At 36.9% G+C, this 20,427-nt stretch overlaps 1 protein-coding gene across 7 annotated transcripts in view; it reads right to left on the bottom strand.

The window, feature by feature from the left end:
* Positions 1 to 20,427, bottom strand: part of LOC128680008 (protein 4.1 homolog) — a 79,647-nt gene that overhangs the window by 29,298 nt on the left and 29,922 nt on the right. For 4 of the 7 annotated variants that reach the window (XM_053762656.2, XM_053762650.2, XM_053762655.2 and 1 more), the window contains exons 2-6: positions 5,539 to 5,699; positions 3,471 to 3,624; positions 2,089 to 2,205; positions 1,426 to 1,609; positions 892 to 1,044 (exon numbers count right to left, since the gene is read on the bottom strand). In XM_053762656.2, coding sequence (XP_053618631.1) covers positions 892 to 1,044; positions 1,426 to 1,609; positions 2,089 to 2,205; positions 3,471 to 3,624; positions 5,539 to 5,679 — 749 coding nt within the window. In that variant the 5' untranslated portion in view covers positions 5,680 to 5,699. Of the gene's footprint in view, positions 1 to 891; positions 1,045 to 1,425; positions 1,610 to 2,088; positions 2,206 to 3,470; positions 3,625 to 5,538; positions 5,700 to 14,726; positions 14,781 to 20,427 lie in introns of all 7 variants that reach the window. The other 3 variants (XM_053762654.1, XM_053762652.2, XM_053762651.2) reach the window with 2 other exon arrangements.

The following is a 20,427-nucleotide window of genomic DNA, read 5'->3' as shown; positions in this document are numbered from 1 at the left end:
AGATAGGGATCGTGAGATCGAAGTAGGCACGAGATCCAGTCAGATAGCCGCTGTGACACACTTGGAGATGACGAGCGAAGGATCCGAGAGACTTCTGGCGACGCGCGCAGATTTATATATGGTCCTCGGGATGATGTGGTAAAGTGGAGGGCGGCGGTTGACGAAGGCACGACGTCAAGAAAAGAGCAGATTTTTTTAATGATTTCTTCTTCTTCATAGTCGTATTCCTAATGGCTGAGGGTCGTGGTCATTACGTGGAATTAAACACACATAACGACTTTCTTGGCATTAGTAATGGAGTGGTTTGCTGTCGCCTTCTCCATTTCACACACAAGTTGATAATCAACCAGAGTGCAGGTTTCCTCACGATGTTTTCCTTCGCCGGAAGCAAGGGGTAGTCTATGAAAACTACTACACATGAATGAGATTGGTATACAAACTCATGTGGCACGAGTAGGATTCGAACCGGAATCTTTCGGTTCACAGGTGGGGGTCTTAACCATTACACCATCACCGCTAATTATAAAGAATGAAAGTTATAGTTATTAACAGGTAAGCTTAACAGCGCTTCCTGACAGAATAGCGGGATACCGCACTGGATCGCGAGTTGTGGAAGCAGAAAGGGAACGCCTTTGCCCAGCAGTGGGTCACAAATAGGCTAAAAAGAAATTTAAAAAGTAAACAAAAAGAAACAGATCTAACAATAGTCAGTACAGCAGTAAAGATATACACAGTTAGTGTAGTCTCTGTGTTCCCGCCCTAGAGTAAGACTACTCCCTGTCCTCCCGTGGATGTCTTACCAAGGAACACAGCTATGGCAGCTGATAGGCAACAATAACATTTCCAAAGAGGGTTAACACATTTTTGATATTAGTATATACAAATACTCACTTGTCCCTATGAACAAGGAGTCCAGAAGAGCAAACTCCTAGTGTTATATCCACATTTTCCGAGTCTTTCGCCGGATGCAGGTCCACACCATACATGGCCAATTTCTTCGCGTTTTCTAAATAATTCAATTCCGCTTCTGCCGGCGTTTGGCCTCTGTTAACAAAAATAAATTACAAAATTTACGCTTTTATTGTCATCAGAGATCTTGTTGCAATCGACGTGACAAAAAACATGATTTTTTTTGTCACGCGTTGACATAATTTTTATTGTTATAAAAATTATGTCAAACGTACGTTTTTAAACCGTTGAGGAGGTCGCTCATCGGGAGCAGAGCTAGCTGCATCATCAGGCCATGCTCATCATAATAATGCATTGTCATGGAAACCGATGTTGGAAATTTCAAGTCTATAATATGATGGGGATGATTACTATATTAAAAGAACAACAGACAATCGGGACAGGTGAAACTAAACGAAGTTTTACATTGCCTTTGTAAGCGACCACTAACGCCATCTAGTATCAACGCCAACAAACCTGTGAGTTTTATGCAGCTCAATCAATTTGCCCTCCAGCTCCGGCGTGCAAGCAGAAGCGGGCACAAGTTTCAACTGCTTGCAATGTTCCGAATCAGCTTGCGACTCCTCGAAGTCCCCGAGCTCAGACTGCAGGAGGTAGCTGGCGAGTAACGCGTGGGTCACCGCTGAACATGGTAGACGACCTGAGAAAAAAAAAAAAATTATACAATTTTACTTTAGAGATTAACGGGAGAAATATATGTTTATTTCTACCTATAATTTAAATACTGGTCACTCACGTGTGAAGACCGGAACTACAAAGACTTCCAAATTACTGACTAAGGGGTCCCTTTTATCATTATTATTCTTTGCCATGCCGGTTTTAGCAGAAAATATTTTGGCATAATACGGTCTAAGGCATTTGATTTTTGGGATACGGGTAAATATGTTATTTTTATATTAGGTTATAGTTATGCTTCAAATTATGCGTACACCGTATAATGCTTAAAAATTTTTATGCCATAATACAGTACGCTATATTACATTATGGCTTAAATTTTTATACGTATAGAGACCCCTAAATTTCTACCTCCAGACACCGATGGCACGCACCCGATAAATTTCACCGCGGAGCTGCGCGAAACAACTAGTAGAAAATAATTTAAACGAATTGTAAGATTACCTTCAAGTAAATCCCTTCGCACAGCCAACACTAATTGGTACCGAGTGAGTTCCTCTTGAAGCTGCGCCGGCTCTGGCGGGTAGAACTTGACTGCAAACTTCAGCTGCCATGGTTCGCCTGGTGAAAAAAATATAAGTTTGTTAAAACAAATGTACTAGTAAAAACATTTTCCCGTGGATGTCGCCATGCACCATTGCTGCGTTGCGGCTCCGTAAAGCTTCGCTGTTATTTATAGGTTTTGACATGGATGTGTGTGTGTAGACAATTTCTGCATTGGTCGACGGCGACAACGTATTAGAGGACGACAGAGCGCTATGTAGCAATGGAGTCGCCGTTAGAGATACAAAGACAGCTGAAAGGAAACACATCGTTCCTAAAAAAAGACGATCGACTTCAAACAAGTGGCTGATAAAATCAGAGGCTCAAAATTTAATGGTTTGTTGTGTAAAATTTAACGGAACGCGTTAATTTTCGCGGTCACAGCCGCGATTGAAACCGAGAACACGCAACAATGAGAAATAATTGCACATAAAGAGAACTTTCATTTGCAAATTTACAATGTTTTATTTTAAATGACGACTGACGACCTCGGTGGCGCTGGCGCAGTGGTAAATTCCTTGCCTCTGAACCGAGAGGTCCCGGGTTCGATTCCCGGTCGGGTCATGATGGAAAATTATCTTTTTCTGATTGACTCGGGTCTTAGATGTTTATCTATATATGTATATGTTATAAAATATAGTATCGTTGAGTTAGTATCACATAACACAAGTCTAGAAGTCACTTTGGGGCTAGCTCAATCTGTGTAATTTGTCCTAATATATGTATATATTTATTTATTAAGTTTACATCTATCAATTACAAGTTAACCCAATGTAATGAAAACTACAAACAAAACAAACAAGCAGTGATTAAATATGTTTACACTTGAGAAGTCCAGGACAGACCCGGTCACCAGAGATATCGAGTGTATTATTGCTAATATTGGTGTCAGACTTTATTCAAGTCGCGTAAAGGCATCTCACATGACTTTACGATTACATACCGCCATCTTGTGACAGGTAGTCGCATACACACTAGTGAACTAAACTGTCCGCCAATGTGCAGGTTTTCTCACGATGTTTTCCTTTAGCGGAAGCAAATGGTGATCTATGAAAACTACTATACACGAGTCAGATTGGTATACAAACTCATAATGGCACGAGTAGGATATGAACCTGAGACCTTTCGATCCCCAAGCGGGCGTCTTACTCATTACACCACCGCCGCTTCCCATCAGATGGGCCGTATTTTTATTCGCCGCAGAAGAAGCCTTCACTACCAGTTCCAATTTGTATGAATAATGTAAACAACGCGAATAAAACCATCAGGCAGTGATACAGTACGCTTACGCTTGAGCAGCTTGGAGACGCGCTTGTCCAGGTCGAGCCAGAGGCGGGGGTCGCCGCGGTCCTCGTAAAGCAGACCGAAGTAATCCTTCTCCACCAAGTTCAGTTTGTCGCACACTGTGTCTAGGAGCTCCGCGCCGCGGATTTTTTTCTGTGGAATTATAAAAGAAGTGATGATTAATTTGTGTATCAACTTGTGTTACAATAAAAGGTGCAGATATATCACGTAATGTATGTAACAACACCAGCAACCCTCAATCTTCTTGAGACTAAATAAAAAAGTATAAAAAATGTAATCAATTTATGTATAAGATAGATTTTATAGTCACAGCGTGCGGGAATGTTTTCACGAAGCCACCTGCTGAAAGCATACACCAGCTATGACAATAATATTCACCATTATCACCAGATGATATAATGTTAACGATTAATAATTATCATAGCATGGCTCTCTCTAAAACTCATCACGATATCTCAGGCTCGGATTAAAATCAGCACTCGGATCACAATCATAACCTGTTTTGATATACCTTTTGACTATGTACATTATGTACTTTTATATATTATTAGAAAAAAAAACATTGTAAGAAACAATAACGGTAAGCCAATCTGGCATGATAGGGACCAACACTGTTCAAATGAGTTTCTTTCGGCATTTCTTCTCAGCAGTGGTCGTTCCGAAATGCCAGTAGTTTGTAGCTTGTGAGAAATAACTATAAATATAAAAATTGACGAGAAAAAGTGCCTGTGAAGGTCTAATTTCTGAATAAATGATTTGAATTTGAATTTGAATTCAGGATATGAAGTCACGATCATCTAACAGGCAAAACCTATAGTTATAATAACACACAGACAAATTACGTCTGGTTATGCCGCGAAGGATCAAACCCCAGAGTAAATGGTGCAGAAGACTGGGAAGCAGAATAGAAAAAGTAAATCTTATTCTGAGCTCAGACGCCTCATAGCTGAGGAAATAACCGGGAATGCTCTAGATAATGTCCAGTTTACATTAGCGGCGAACTCTGACAGATGCCGCACAGGAATAAGAGCACGTTGTGTAGCTGGTAGTACACATACAAACATTGTTTTACCTCAAGGAAAAACCTGCTATGTACATCGAAACCTTTAAGTATGGCGAACTGTTCGTTGATATCGTGAAGCCGGTATAAGGTTGAGTGATCAGACTTCAGGCAAGAAACGCAATCAGCAGGTCGACCATCAATTTTTCGAAACGATTCCAATGGAACTCAGTTAAATTCAGGTACCTAAAATGAATCGCATTCATACAAAAAATTAACTCGACGGTACGAATTTGCGATGCAGATCAGTTAAGGTCGGAAAGTGGATCGCGTTAAGATATGATGGAAAACCCCCAGTTCGCATACACATAAATGAAAAGGGCATCAGTTAATTCATTAGGCATTGGCATCGTTCTGTTTACAGCTCCAGACATTTGGACCTCATTAACGCCTCATCAGGATTGCCCACAAAACTTTACGGCGGACACCGGCGCCATTTGGCGATCTTCCCAACCAATGGTGACGCACCGGTCGTTCCGATAAGTCCTTGACCTAATAGTACGGAGTTGATATTTTCTTCATGTCTTTCGTAATTTATTATCAAGATATAGATTATGCCTTCCTGTGCCTCTCAATCTGATAGTTTATGTTTTCAATTAATCAATCTTTCACATCCTCGCGTGTACGGTTTCATTCGAAGCTGAGACACCAGATCTTAAAAAATAATCTAAAATTTTTGAAGATTTGGCTGTAGTTTTACAACCGACCGCTTGTCTGACATCAACTCTCTTTGAGAATGCTATTGTTGCCTCTCAGTAAATTCGTAATTATGACGCTCCCGTCATAATTACGAATTTATAAAATATTCAAAAATATCCTTTGGGATTCTCCAATCCCAAAGGATATTTAACCAAAATGAAAAGTCTAATTTTCTGGTATTTACAGCGGCCCAGATTATCCCGTTCATCCAATAAAGTACAAACTTATTGCGCAATATAATTACCATCTAAAGGCATCTAAGGGCAAGTAAACGAAGCTATACTCACATCGACAGCGAGATCCAAAATCGATCCATCCAGCAGCTCGACCTTGACCTGAGTGTTGCCCTCATGTCTCTTCTTGTCAGATTCCTTGTGTTTCCTCTCCTCCTTGGGCTTCTCGGCCTCTTTGGCCACGCCCTCGGGCATTGTGCCGCGTCCGTCAACACCTGAAAAGATGAGAAATGTCATGTCAGGCTTCGACACTCAATATAACAATGAGCTCTGGATGCTGCTAGGGTTCCCTCGCTGCTGTAGCGCGTCAGGGATGTTCGCATATGCACGTGTAGTTTGCTTATACACAATTATGTGAAACAGATGTACGTCCTTGGTGAGCAGGGTTCTAAAGTGTCATTGCGTCCTGCACATGATCGCAGGTAGGCTGTGTACTGCGTCGACAAATCCATACTAATATTATACATATGGAAATGTAGTTTTGTTTTTAAAACATCAACCCCTGAAGTAAATGAGGGGTGAAAAAACACGATGTTTTTCCGCTGTCCACGGACAACAGATATTATAGTATATATCACATTACTTTACAGCCCTTGATAAGAAAATAAAAATAATATTTGAATAATTCGTTATAGTATGTGAAGAAATCTCTGAGATATTGAGAGGAGTGCGTAACTAAACAAAAATGTTTATTTTCGGAAATTTGCCGATACTCTACTCTATTACCACGACATAAAGATTCATATAGGGTAACCTGACATGCAATCGACTGTACCATTCTGATTGTTATTCAAATTTTATGGCGCCAAGTCTCCTCCCAAACAAACTTGGTTGACAATGGATAAATAGTCTGCTATCTTGCGTTGAATTGAGACCTCGTAAGCGACTACCATATAAGGTATGCATGTGCTGAGTATGATTTGATTTTAACATGTGAAGTAAAATTATATCAAAAAATAGAATCATAATCACATTTCTCCCCACATTTATTGTCATACATATATAGATTACGCGTTAAATTAAAGCTTGGTATAATAAGAATTGAAGTTTACGGCGTTTCTCTTCGAAATGGGAACAAACAGGCGATTATCATAGGCGTAAGGCTATGAGAAGGATCGCCTTAACTCATCACTAATCACAATTCCACCAATAAATCCGTTATACAGGTAGGCCTACCATCAACTAATTCAAATGCAGCGCAGATCATTTAGCATTTTTATTGTTCCTAGTTCTTATTACTATTAAAAATTAACTTGATGGTACTACATCAATTTACAGTGATACAGCTAAACGTGCCAAAATAATATAATCTTGGAATATCTCATACCATCCTAAAATCATTTCAAAACAAAGGACACACAGACACAGGATCGTAATTCGAAGCTCGTTACAAAACCCAAAAAGGGAAAAACAAAACTCGTATGATCCCCGCGATCGATGCCACTCATAGACATGCATTCTCCCAATTTACTCCAAAAAGTCGGGCGTCAACCCAACTAGTAGATATGTTTGTGGTGGACTTTTTGGGAAGTAACTGGGACGAAACTAGGCATAAACTGATCTCTGGGCCGCTTGAAACTTCAGAGCCAGACAGACACCCCTATATTATTCATTGCATCGCGAATGCATTTTTACAACAGTGACTGCAGTATTGGGGAAAGCGTATTTTGCATTAGGTATTTTATATAACTTATCTTGAATTTTTGTGATCATATATATTTAACAATCTAGCTTTTACACTAATACTATAAAGAGGATGTGTTTGGAGTAAGTTTGTAGGGGTCTTTCACCAATTAAAAGCTACGTTATTTCCTTGCTCAATTAATCTATTCCTGACTGACAGACCACACGCAGTCGAAAGTCGATATTTGGTAAGTAGATTCCAGAGTGCACTAAAATAATATAAACATTATTTATTGGGTAACTTAAAGTTTAACAATACAAGTGTCAGAGCCTCCTTTTAAGCAAAAATGTACGAGGCTCCGCTCTTACAATCAATTTCATTTCTTATTTTATAAATATAACGTAAACAAAAATTAAACCTTTGCTTTATTTGGTTTTTTATATTAGATTATGCATATTTTCCGTTTTGTCCGACTCAGATATGATTTTACGAAAATATTCCCATCAAAAAGGGAATAACTGTATTTTTACTTGCGTACAAAGCCAGTATAAATGCAAGTATAAACCATATTGTAACGCCACGCGTGATTACACACGTTATGACCTCTTTAGTCATATCGGGTGCGCGCTGGCATGATTTTTATTTCTTTCAGTCTAAATTCAAAATTTTAAATTATTGTTCCACTCGATATTTTGAAATCACATTGATTACATTCATTACCATAACGATATCGGCACGTACCACACGTACGCTGTAATAATAAAAAATATATATAATTAAATATCTTAAATCATTTATAGACCCTTGAAGGGTAAATGCTTTAATATGTTTCGGAAAAGTGTTCTAAATTTTACAGTGATTTAGTTGTAGTAGTTTATATTTTTTTTATTTACAGGTCTGTATTTTATTTATTAATGATATTATTATATAACTGTCTGCCTTTGCCTATTCCTACTCCAACCCTACCTGAGATTACCCTACCACCCAACAATATGAAACATTAACAGGAATACCTCAGCACAAAACGAAGATATAAACGGCGAAGCATGATCGATATTGATTTTCAATATGAACCCGATTGCCAATAAAAGTCCTTCATCTTGACCCATCGCGCCGCCTGTTTCTCCTCACAATGAATCACGCTATGAGTACGGTTGCAAAATAGTGTTGATACAGAAATAATATATGTATATCGCTTCAATAAGCCATTGGTCTTTATTAGCGAATAGATGTTGCCCGGTGCTTCGCTCCCGTGGGAATTTTGAAATAAAACATAGCCTATAGCAATCTTATTGATAATGTTATTGATGTTATTGATAATGGTGAAAGAATTTTTTAAATCGATTCGGTAGTTTCGGAGATCGGATACATACAAACCCACAAACGCTTACCTCTTTATAATAATAGTATAGTTGTGCCGTCTTATAAATTTTCATGATCATGTTTTAGAGAATCTCCGGAAATCTTCGAAAACATTGAACTTCTCTAAATTTCCGAAAATATTGAACTTCTCGGCGATAACTATACTACATTTTCTATTTGAAAAAAAGTTACAATTTCTATGTGGTCGTCAAATTCCCGACTTAGAAGGACCAGTTCATATCATTCCGTGGATGTCGTACGAGGCGACTACGGGATTAAATGCCTTGACAGCTCTGATAAGCAACAACGGCGTTCCAGGCGGAGTTTGACGTCATGCATGTGGCCAGTCGTAAAATGCCGCATAGCCAAATGTTTAAAATTTAAAGGTTTACTTTTTACACGGACTTTTGGGCTTCAGATTGTTATAGCCAATACACAACGAAGACGAGAGAGAGAGAGAGAGAGAGATAAATTCCCTCCGGAGTGTTGAGACCAAGTTGCTAAAATGACCAAATTTGGTATGATTTTGTATATTTTGATATTCTGTTGACTGTACAGGAAAACAAGATAGGTGCTCGAGTCGTTCAGTCTCGAGATCGATTGAGTCATCCGCTTTAATACAAATAAATGATGTTCTCGTGTCTCTTTATAAATAGATTATATTGATATGCTCTCGAATGCCTTATCCATCAATGTCAGGATCATTGGATATTTTAGTGCAACCAAACCAAATAAAATTTTGACTTCAATAAGTGATGTATATAAGCAATACAGCATACGCAATACATACTGGCGTAACATTAAGTCATATGCTGCATCGGTCAGGGTCCACGCCCACGAATGGCATTGTAACCTGCTAAGGTCCAACCTTATTGTAAGAAGCTAAGGTCCAACCTTATTGTAATAGCTATTATTTACGTAATACTTCCCGTATTACGTAAATAATAGCTATTAATAAAAATATTAAATGACGTTTTACTGCACGGCCCTGTGATTTATTTGTCACGCGTAGAATGCAACGAGATCTCCATTTTTGTTGATAAAACTGCGAATTTCGGAATAATTCTAGAATCGCAATCTGTATATTATGCGCGCACTTGGTTCCGCTCTGATTGACGCGACCACAGATAAAATAGCTACGTAGTTCTCTTTGTTACACTGTGGTATGGCAGACCTGCCCAAAAAACTGGCCGGCATCCAGCGACCTCACTAAGTTGCGAAAGTTTGTAAGAACAGCCTTCTCATTTATGTATAGAGAAGAGCAAGGAGAAGTGTCGAAAAGAGTGTAGAATAGGAATCGGTGTAATATAATAATATAACGGTATATATCGGTGTCGAGATAAGGGACGGAGATGAAGAAATTACGACATTTGCTCATTTGTTATAGTAATAATTAATTTATATTTTTAATACTTAAATAGTTATAAGGCTTTGCTATCGCATAACGGTTATCTGTAATGAGTTGTAAGTGATTGGAAATTAATAAATTTTCAACGTATTTATGCACTTAAACGTATACTAATAGTTCTATCACACTCAACAAATATAGACAAAATTCTGATTGAGATTCAACAGATGGAAGTTTAATGTCTCGTTCGCTTAGGTACACCGGTCGATTGACCTTCCAACCCATTCTACAAGAAGCCTTCTAATAATTCATAGATAACCTATACAATCTTCTCCCGTAAACAATAATTCACTTTTTGTCTATATTCAACAAAGAACGGTTGCAGGTCTATGGGCAAGCGTAGGGCCAGAATCTGTCATTTTCCAAAAAGTCTTGACCCGATCCAGATTCTCATCGTATGTCTTACATTTCCTTTCTTCCTTACAGTCGTATTTTACACGGTCGAGGGTCGCAGTCATTAAATGAAACACCCAACGATTTTCTTGGCAATATTCTCCAGGACTCCTCAGCTGCTGATGATATGAATCAAATTAATAAAGAAGTGAATATAGAAAAGAGTCTGTGAGAGAAAGGGGCTGTGACGCAGCGAAGCCCGATATCAGTGTGAAAAATAAACCTTACAATTTCAAGATTGAAGACGACTGTGACAATCTATATGACGTCAAGAAGCATCCTTGGTAATGCTATTATTTCCCATGAACCACCAAGACTGTTCTTAGTCGCCTCGTGCGACATCCACGGGAGGATAAAGAGTGGTCCTATTCTTGGGCCACAGCTAATCTGAAACTGGGCAAAAACAAAAGGTCCATTATCGGCCCATATCCAGTTGCAATTCGCAAGGTTACATGGTGCGCGCGCAGACAGACAATGGCGGTATAAATCATACGTGGTGGGAACGCGGTCCTTTACCATTCGTATGTATAATGATGTGACTGTGGTGAACCCACGCCTGAAGACGCTAACATTAATTTATAATACAAAAGTGAAGTTATAAAAGCCAATAGTTTCTCCGATCAACTACATCGATCAATTAGTTTTGCGGAATTGAATCTTAATATGTGTGTGATTTATCCTAATATATTTTTATTTATTTATTTAATATTCTCACGCCCACACAGCCTTGGCGACTGACAAGCAACAATAAAACAACCAAGGAAGGTTGACTAATTTTTCTTAATGTGTTAAAATACCTAGAAGGCAATGTGCATTGGACTGTACCTATTGTGTTGTCGCACACTTAGAACACTAATTACATAATTAAACCCGATAAATTAGACGAACGGTATCCAATATGGCCGCCACATGTGTGCAATTTAATTGTGACATTGAGAATTTCGAGAGCTTGTCTAACGATGTTTTGATAGCTGAAAATTGCTGTGAATGACTAAAACACGCAAGAGGTATTTATCTAGTGTTTCTCTCTCTCTCTCTCATCTTCTGGGCGTGTTCCCGCTTACATTCTTCAAAATAACAGGTTTGAAATGATTACTTGTTTATATTGTCCTACAGCAAAAAAAAGCCTTTAGTCCATATCATAACTAGCAACTTCTATTTTATCATAATCGTTTTTTTAACCAGCTACGAGAAAGAACATATCCCTCACTGTTTCTTAACTAGTTATCAAACAGTAAATAAATAACTATATAGGGACAATTCACACAGATTGATTTAGCCCCAAAGTAAGTTCGAGACTCGAGTTGTGATACCAACTCAACGATACTATATTTTATAACAAATAAACAACCAAATAGGACAATTTAAATCAGTAAGACGAACTGCTATATTAAAATAGTTCTTTAAGTAGAACTAATAGAGGGATCCACTAGTACTAAATTCTCCCCCAAACAAATTCCCTACACCCACAGACCCAAAGGTCCCAATCAGTTTGACAGCACCCGACCTCGCCTCCTAATTCGTCCAATTGAACCCACATTCTTGTCGCCAACATCTCCGACTGAACTATCTGACCTAGATAAAGAAGAGATATAATAGATCTATGACAATTGAACTTCTTTTCTAGTGTAGTTCAGTTAGCAGTAACACATTCGAAACAAAGTTTAATTATAAATATAAAATATAGTTGTAATTCCTGGTGTTGTCAGATTCTAATCAAGTCGGCTTTAGGCATCTGACTGACATGACGACGACCTACCGACATCTAGTGGTAACCAGTCACATCGTAAACTGTCAACCAGTGTGCAGGTTTCCTCGTGATGTAACTCATCGTAAATCAGATTGGTATAAAAACTTATGTGGCACGAGTAAGATTTTAAACAGAGATCTTTCGATCTCAGGTGGACTTAACCATTGGACTCGAACTGAACATGAACGCCTGGTATGACGGCACAATAGTTAAACAATACAGCCTTGCGCAGATAAAAAACTACTGGATAGAATTTGTTAGACAGTTAGATAATTATAAGGCAAGAAATATCTTTTTAATATTTGTATTCAATGTGAAAGCATTAGCTTTGATATTGAATACAAAACTTAATTCTAGATAACATTGCATCCCATATAGGCTTTCTTTAATTTTTTGCCACTTTGTCTAACACTGTATATAAAAAACCATCTGGGAAATGTTTATACTAAACTCACCGACATTGATTATAAACTCATAAAACTTACAAAGTCGAGTATGACATAACACTAACATTCTGACCTCGAGTAACGGGCGTTGACAGTTGATTGATTCCGACTTATAAATGACTGGCTGACGGACAAGGCTGAATATACTGCTCATGATAGATCCCTTGTTTACTTTTACGTTTATCGAAATGAGTGAAATAATCCTGAGAATAACACAGATGATAGGAGAATTGAGAAATAGCATGTGGGACTAAGAATGGCTGATCAAAACTATAATATAAATATGTTAAATACTCTCTCATGTACACATGAGAATCAACATTTTTATCAAAAGCTGCTGATATTCAAGCGGCTGAGCCGGATTCTCTTGAATAATTAATTAAATCACCTTTAAAACAAAAGAAACTAGATCAAAATGTGGTCATCCCTTTGGCAGTTACGATGGCACAGACAGACCTACAGATACACATGCACGTGCATGCTGCTACTGGGCTTCGAAATGAGTAACAAACTTGCTCAAATCCATACTTTTTAGTAGCTGACATATTTACTACCACTAGTAACTTTAACCATAATTCGTTTTAGAGCAAAAAATAGCATTGTATAAAACCACAAAAATCATATGCTTATAGCCCAGGAGCATGCTTCCGCAAATGTCAAGAATTTAGATCTTAATAGTTTCTAAGAAGCAGTAGATCGTAAGTTCTAGAAACTTTCTCATCGCGTTAGTTATGCACTTTCATACGCGATACTTAGAACTATTAAATGTACAGACAATTATTTATAGCGGTTATACCATTTTATCAATATGATGAAAATCTGATCATTGGTGAAGATAAACATATACGATGGAATGATATATTACAATTTAACACACATTATCATAATTCATTCAACTTTGAGATCATGAGAGATCAAACACTTATTCCTACTAATGTAAAAGCATATATAAAGGCCAAACGTAAGACTTAAACGTATGCATATAACAAAACTGATGATGAAAGATGAATTTATATATTTGCCCGCGCTAAGAATCGAACTCAGGACAGACGGTCGTGGTGACCACTATGTCATGGAGGTCGAAATATGAAATTAATAAACAAATGAAATCTTCTCTCATCTCCACGTGAACCCAGTTCGGAACTTGTTGCAGTGAGGATCAACACAAAAAAAAACCTTAAAAGTCTGTGATTCTACAAAAAATAAATGAAGCCTTTTATCACCTCGGTACATGTAGAATGTCTAGACCAGCAAACGGTATATTGAATCTATAAGTGGGCATGGTCGGAGCCAGTTACATCGCGGATCGTAACGATAGACACGATTTGAAAAATTGCTGATCGTAAACGAGATAAAGATTAAAACTAAAATTTTAAGTAATAGTTACTACTTCTTCTTAGCAATTCGACTCTGGCGTTCAGATTTGTGAGAATGTAATAATAAACTGTAATTTCACAAAACAGTGTGCGAAAAAATATCAAAATACAAAACTATGGACTGCGGTGAAATATTACACTAAATGTATTTAGTTTTACATCAATGTATCCGACAGACGTAAATATTCTTCTGAATTGAGGGTCGAGAAAACAAACCAAAACATCGTACTCATAAATGTCGAATGCCAATGTACATACGGATTACGGATCATTTGATGTCGGTGCAACAAAAACAGTAGCGATGTCGTATGTTTTCATAACACTTCGATCAGAACAGATGGTCAGACCGATACCTATATTGATAATGAGAGCGGTGCGTTAGGCCGATTGCATTTCTCGTTAGTGGCAAGGCAAGAAGGCTTAATTTAGGAGAAAATACAAAAGAGGTCGAATTTGATGAGACATAATTAAACTTATAGCACAGTGTAAGTAGTGCCTACAGCTGTAGTGTGATACAAAAAAGCATTTAAGACCATAAAATTGAACGACCTCGAAGTTTTGATACAACAAATATGAAAAATTCGTGGAACTTCCTATCTCTCTACAGATTTGGATAAACTCAAAGTTCCGAGATTTGAATGACGATAGAAGATATAGCAGAAAATCGGCATGATACTAGTCAAGATACCAAATAAACCAAAATATTGGAATTCTAGGAATGGAGCTACTGGAAGACTAACAGACATGACGTACATGTTAATAACAACTCGGTCGGATAAACAGACGGCGAGACCGATATGTATACTAGCCTGTTAGGGCTAATATAGACCTGCAACTTAGAATTGTAGCGTAAACGGAATGTTGCTAATATCTTTGAAGTTACCTGAAATAGATTACTTCGGAAAAGTACAGTGTGATCTGAAACGTCTGATGTTACCTGCAACAAAAAATGGAAATTAGTAATAAATATATACAAAACTTAGATAAAGAAGGATCCAAGCTATAAATTGAGTTTGTGTAAATAAATAAATTAAGTTTACAGCGAATCTGATCTAAACAGATTTTATTAATATTAATCATAGTTTCTAAAAATTGTGTCTAGATTTGCACCATATCCTAACTGATCTGTCAGATCAGTTAGGAAGATTTTACAGGTCCTTCAGCTCACAAAAGTCACGATTCACAAAACAAAATTAAGCCATTTTCTACGTTCACAAAAACGTCCTTGTAAACGCCATTAATGACAACTGCACACACAATCGACTATATTTGGTTTCCCAATATTTCAATTAGTCAAGTTAGTTATAGTTCAGTATATACTATATGTATAGTTCAATTAGTGCTATAGTTTCTCAATAGTCCACGAAGAAGAAGAAGAGTCTATCCAAGACAAATAAATAAATAAAAAGAAAAACCGTTTATTTCCACCATAATTCAGATTACAACAGTTGTATTTAATAAGGGAGGGGGTGGACTGGAGCCTAAGCTAATAGAAATATAAAGGAGAAAATCTTGTGTTTCAGGACTCCAGGACAGAATTTCACCTACACACCAGAAGATCCATAATTTTTATATTACCATCCATCTCATACTCCAATCCTTACAATTGGCGGTTCGCCAAGCGCCATGAAGATTCATGTCATATTTCGCGGGAATTGCAATAACATGTTTAGATTTGGGTTTATTGCTCGTTGACTACTTCAGTAAACTCAGTGCATCCGTTTTAATGATCTGGATGTAGCGATAGTTGACGCACGCGGTTTCTTGTGTGGATCACAAATTGTTTATTTCTCTCTAGGTATCACTTCGGTCGATTCCTCAGCCCTTGTCAAAATTCGTTCATATTAATTTGACATTCATTGTGCCTAAACTAAACTCTTCAGGCATTACATGTACATTCCATTCACGGAATAATTTGTATATAATGTTTTTTTTTAATGTAAAATTGTGCTTGTTTTCATCTAACCTCAATGCAATGCACAGCATAAAGACATCTTCAATAAAGTTAAGTTTAGATAATAATAATATAGAATTTATTGATAATGTTTCTTATAAATTAACTAATTTACACAATGTGATAAATGATGTTAGAACATCATGGACACGACATGACACGACTGAACAGTAAAACACTATACTTATAAAAAAATATATAAATACAACGTGGACGTGAAACCTAATTATCATTTCCACATATTAACAGCAATGGGAATTAAGGGTATTCATCCACTGACAAACCTTGACCCGGACAAAGACCGCTCCCTACAGGTGTGGTACCTGATGTTTCGTGTCAAATTGTTAATTAGAATATGGGCTCTGTTTTAATTAACTGAGTCGTTCAGATCATTCACATTAGGTTGTACCTTAACTGGATATCAACATTCTACCCCTTCAGATTTAAAGTATAAAGCAAATAAAGGTCATATATATTTTAATTAAATTTCCGAGATGAAGACAAAGATGGCCGTCCACTAAAACCTCGAAAGCCTTAGCCTAGAATTAAGTATTCTATCTGGATATTTATTGTTCAGATGTTCGACGACCTCCATGGTATAACGATCGCTATACGGGGATCCTGAGATCTTTGTGTCCATCAGACCTGCGATACTAGCTTAGTGTTTAATGTGGACCGTAAAGTGTTGTACGTTTATTTATTTTAACATCAGATAAGCAAACTAGTAACTATTCTTCATAGTTTTCTATGCCCTCTCTCTTATTCCCGGCTGCTTCTTCAAACAGTACAAGTATCTCAAGCTCAAGATCCGCTTTAGTTAGCAGTCTGACCATTAGCTCGGATATCAATCCTTAACTTTTGGTTCGCCCCTTCTGCCAGAACCATACATATTGTTTGTTGTCATTTACATATATGTAATATTTTCCTACTGGAATCGACACAATATGTTAATTCCATAAATTTTATCCTGTCACTTGCCGTACCTCGTTTTAAATGCTATATATTTTATCTCGATAAATCTATGAAATTGTAATCGATCTAACTACTGAACATTCAATAGAATAACATTTTAACATAACTTTATTGATATTTATTACCTCTAGAAAACACATAAAAACTAAATACGAAAACAGTTAAGTAGGTATTATAGCGGACTAAAGCTTGAAGAGTCTTCAAATTATTATATTATATTCAAATTGTTCAAATTATTCGACTTAGAAATCTTCTGGAATTTAAGAAAATATTGCTATGTAAAGGAAATAATGACCAATCCATGCAAAATATTGTGTCCTCCCTCACTAACCGGTTGTGGCGTGTAGAGATTGCAAATTGCTGGTAATTCTGCATGCCAGTTAGTATTCGGCTTTTAAAGATACGTTTTACAAGATACCTAAAGTACTCTTTAATTTGACTTAAAATATGTTTTAAGATAATGACAATTGTAACCCAGAAATTACATGTACATCTTGGAGTGGAGAGGCGTGAGATAAGTTTTGTGCAAAAATTTCTGTTTTGAAACAATGTTTTATTGTCATCATGCCTTGATATCTTAAACAAAATTTTATAGCTTAGTCGTCTAAAGATATTTACTCCAATTTGAGTTGCAAGATTCCACCTGAACAAAACAGAAAGCTTGTAAAAAAGTCTCCGCTTATCTGGTAGTTGGAAAACCTTTCTTTGTCACAAAGTTAAAACTTGTGCTATCGCTAAAGTGATTATGTTTCAGAAGTAACCAGTTAAAATTATCATAGAAAAGACTTCATTTTCATCAATCAAGAATTCAAATTGCACTTAATCAATATGCAAAGTGCAAAAGATAAATTACGTAAACGCATCTAACACCCATCGCAGCCAGTACTTATAAGGTTGATACTGGTTTTATCCGTTAGATAGTACTGGATGGCAATCCTGCTAAAGTTAGGTTTAAATTGTGTCTCAATGGTATTAAATGAATAGATTAAAGCTGAATACACATGCCAGGTTACACACATGCATGCTAGCACTTAATAGCACTTAATTTACTGGCATATTTTCAGCACCTTATTATTTGAGTATCTTGGTCATTTTAGCATCTTGGTCCTAAAGCTGCAGAAGAGCTTTTTTGAGAGGACACGGAGGCAAAGCAGTAAAAGGGGGACGGGGGCGGGTAATAGTCAAATAGGACTGGTATTCTCTTGCAAGTATACGCGCCGTTCCAGCTACTTGTATACCAAGCAACAAGAATACGTGTACCTGGCGTGCAATTGGCGTGCGGATCTAAGACGTATAATAAGTACTAATAATACAAATAGATTAAATGGGAAAATAGACCTATCGTTCTAGAGGAAAAATAAAACACGGACGACAAAAACAAGTGGAAGGGAAAATGCTTTTAATTGTTAAAAGGAACGGAAATCGCGTTAATAAGGACTACTATTTAATAAAGACTATTTTTATTTTTTAAAGTTGATAGACGATACGATACGACGTCAGCAGAATTAACCCCCAGCTCGTGTTCAACCGTCTCTCCATAAGGATGGTTAGCGGGCTTGTGACAACTTGTGTTGGACCTTAAAAGGTAAGTTAGGTCTTTAAAAATCTCTAGCAAAGAGATTTATTAATTTTATGTTAGCAATATTTATATCTTTAGTTCTCATAAGTAAAAAACACTTCATTGCACAAATAACAAGATAGACAACAGACAAAATTTGATCAAGACAACTAGACAAGACGATACAAGAGGCGCTCTTATCGCTAGTGCAATCTCATCCAGATTTATTTTAATTAGAATATGAGTTGTAAGAAAAGAGATACCACATATAATAGTTGGCTGTGATTATTATCACAGCCAACTTTTATTAAGAAATTAGACGTTCTGCTGAATCTGCCGAATGATTGCTTGTTATCGTTCTACGGGTCGCGAGTGATCATAAAGTGAAGTGAAATGAAATATTCGCCTTTCTACACATTGTTTATAGGTTTGCCGATTCACACGACACTTGCCAATCAGCCAACGTTGGTTTCTTCCATTTTTTTTTAAATTCAGAAACAATCAATATAGAATGACAAACAATGAAACACCAATTTACTGGAACATATTTAAAATCTATTTAATTCTGAATAGGTGTTTCTCAGGGTTCCGTCCTTGGACCAGCTCTCTTTATGCAACTACCCGGGCTTCTACTAACGTAGGAATTTCAGGATAAAAAAGATCGATTATCGATATATGTGAATTATAGTTACGGCCGTTGTATTTTTATGCAAACAAGATACGCCACCGAAGTAGTGCGTTATTTGTTTTACATCTTAGTGAAATGCACAATATTCAGCTTTTGCATAATACGACCGCAGTAACTTTAACAATGGACAGTAAAAGTTGGCGTAAACTTTCCACAACCGCCGTTAACAGCGTAAAACTCGTACGTAACAACCCGTTATGTTTATCTGTATGTCACGTTTGGTGCTAGTACATGTCTTGTATGGCAACTTCAATGCGTATATGGACATATAACTCTAGTTATACGGCTATACTATGCTTTAATGCCAGACCAAATGTCTTTTTATCGAGTGTGTTATTGCTAACACTGGCGTCATATTTAATTCAGTCTTTTAGTTCTCAAATTGGATCTGGTGCCAAATACTAAATTATATAGTTATATAACCAGTAAGTAGGTTTCACGATTTTTTCTTTCATCGGAAGTTAATGATAGTTTATGAATACTACGATACACGAGTCAGATTAGAATAAAACTGTAATGAGTAGGATTCAAACAGGCGGCGGGTTTACCACTCAACCACCACCGATATCCACTAAATATGTGTATAATATACTTAAAAATTAATTGAATTTAATAGGAAAACGAAATTGTTTCGCAAAATATATGTGGTTTCTGTGTTACCGTTAATTTTCAATCATCTTCTTGCAGCCTGAAACATATATCTGTTCGGTGCACGCAATTTTCGCCAAAAAATATCAAACGGGTAGAACACTGATACTGGGTTTCCTATTCTGTAATTCATCATCCGCTCACATGCTTTATAAGTTACAGCCACATCATAAAGTCGTAACATTTCAGCTTACAGCACGCACGAGTAATAACGCCAATCTAATCCACCAGGAATCCTTGGTGGAAACATTCCAGGGTTGCGTGATTTGAACTCGCCTGACAATATGTGGGACACGGAATATGTCCATGGTACACGAGGCATAAGCCTTTCAATTAGCTAGCAATTCCACCAATTGCAATGTAACTTGGAAATTCTTTGGTACTTGGTTTTTCAACTCATAAACCACCTAATTATTCCTTTGACCATATGCAAAGATTGACTTGGGCCGGATTCTGATGACCTCAGGAATTAGCAGACAATTAGCTTATTTGTAACAAGTTCACTCTGCATTAACATCATCAGAATCTCAAAAAACGCCAAAAATGGTGAATCTTACTACTTTACTGCGAAACTTGATATCGTGTTTGACAAATTATATCTTCAAATATTATTATAGAATTCTTATCACGATTGTGATGTCCCTAGCTTTAAATAAACCTCGTGAAGCTATATTTGTTAATAATGTTATCCAAATGATATGATGTATGAAATAAATAAATAAATAGTTTGAAAATACATTCTGCCCACTAAATACTAGCACATA

The sequence above is a fragment of the Plodia interpunctella genome, chromosome 22 (assembly GCF_027563975.2).
Source record: "Plodia interpunctella isolate USDA-ARS_2022_Savannah chromosome 22, ilPloInte3.2, whole genome shotgun sequence".
In the NCBI taxonomy this organism is placed as follows: Eukaryota; Metazoa; Arthropoda; class Insecta; order Lepidoptera; family Pyralidae; genus Plodia; species Plodia interpunctella.
Note: the sequence above shows the minus strand (reverse complement) of the source record. Positions and strands in the feature narration are given on the sequence as shown.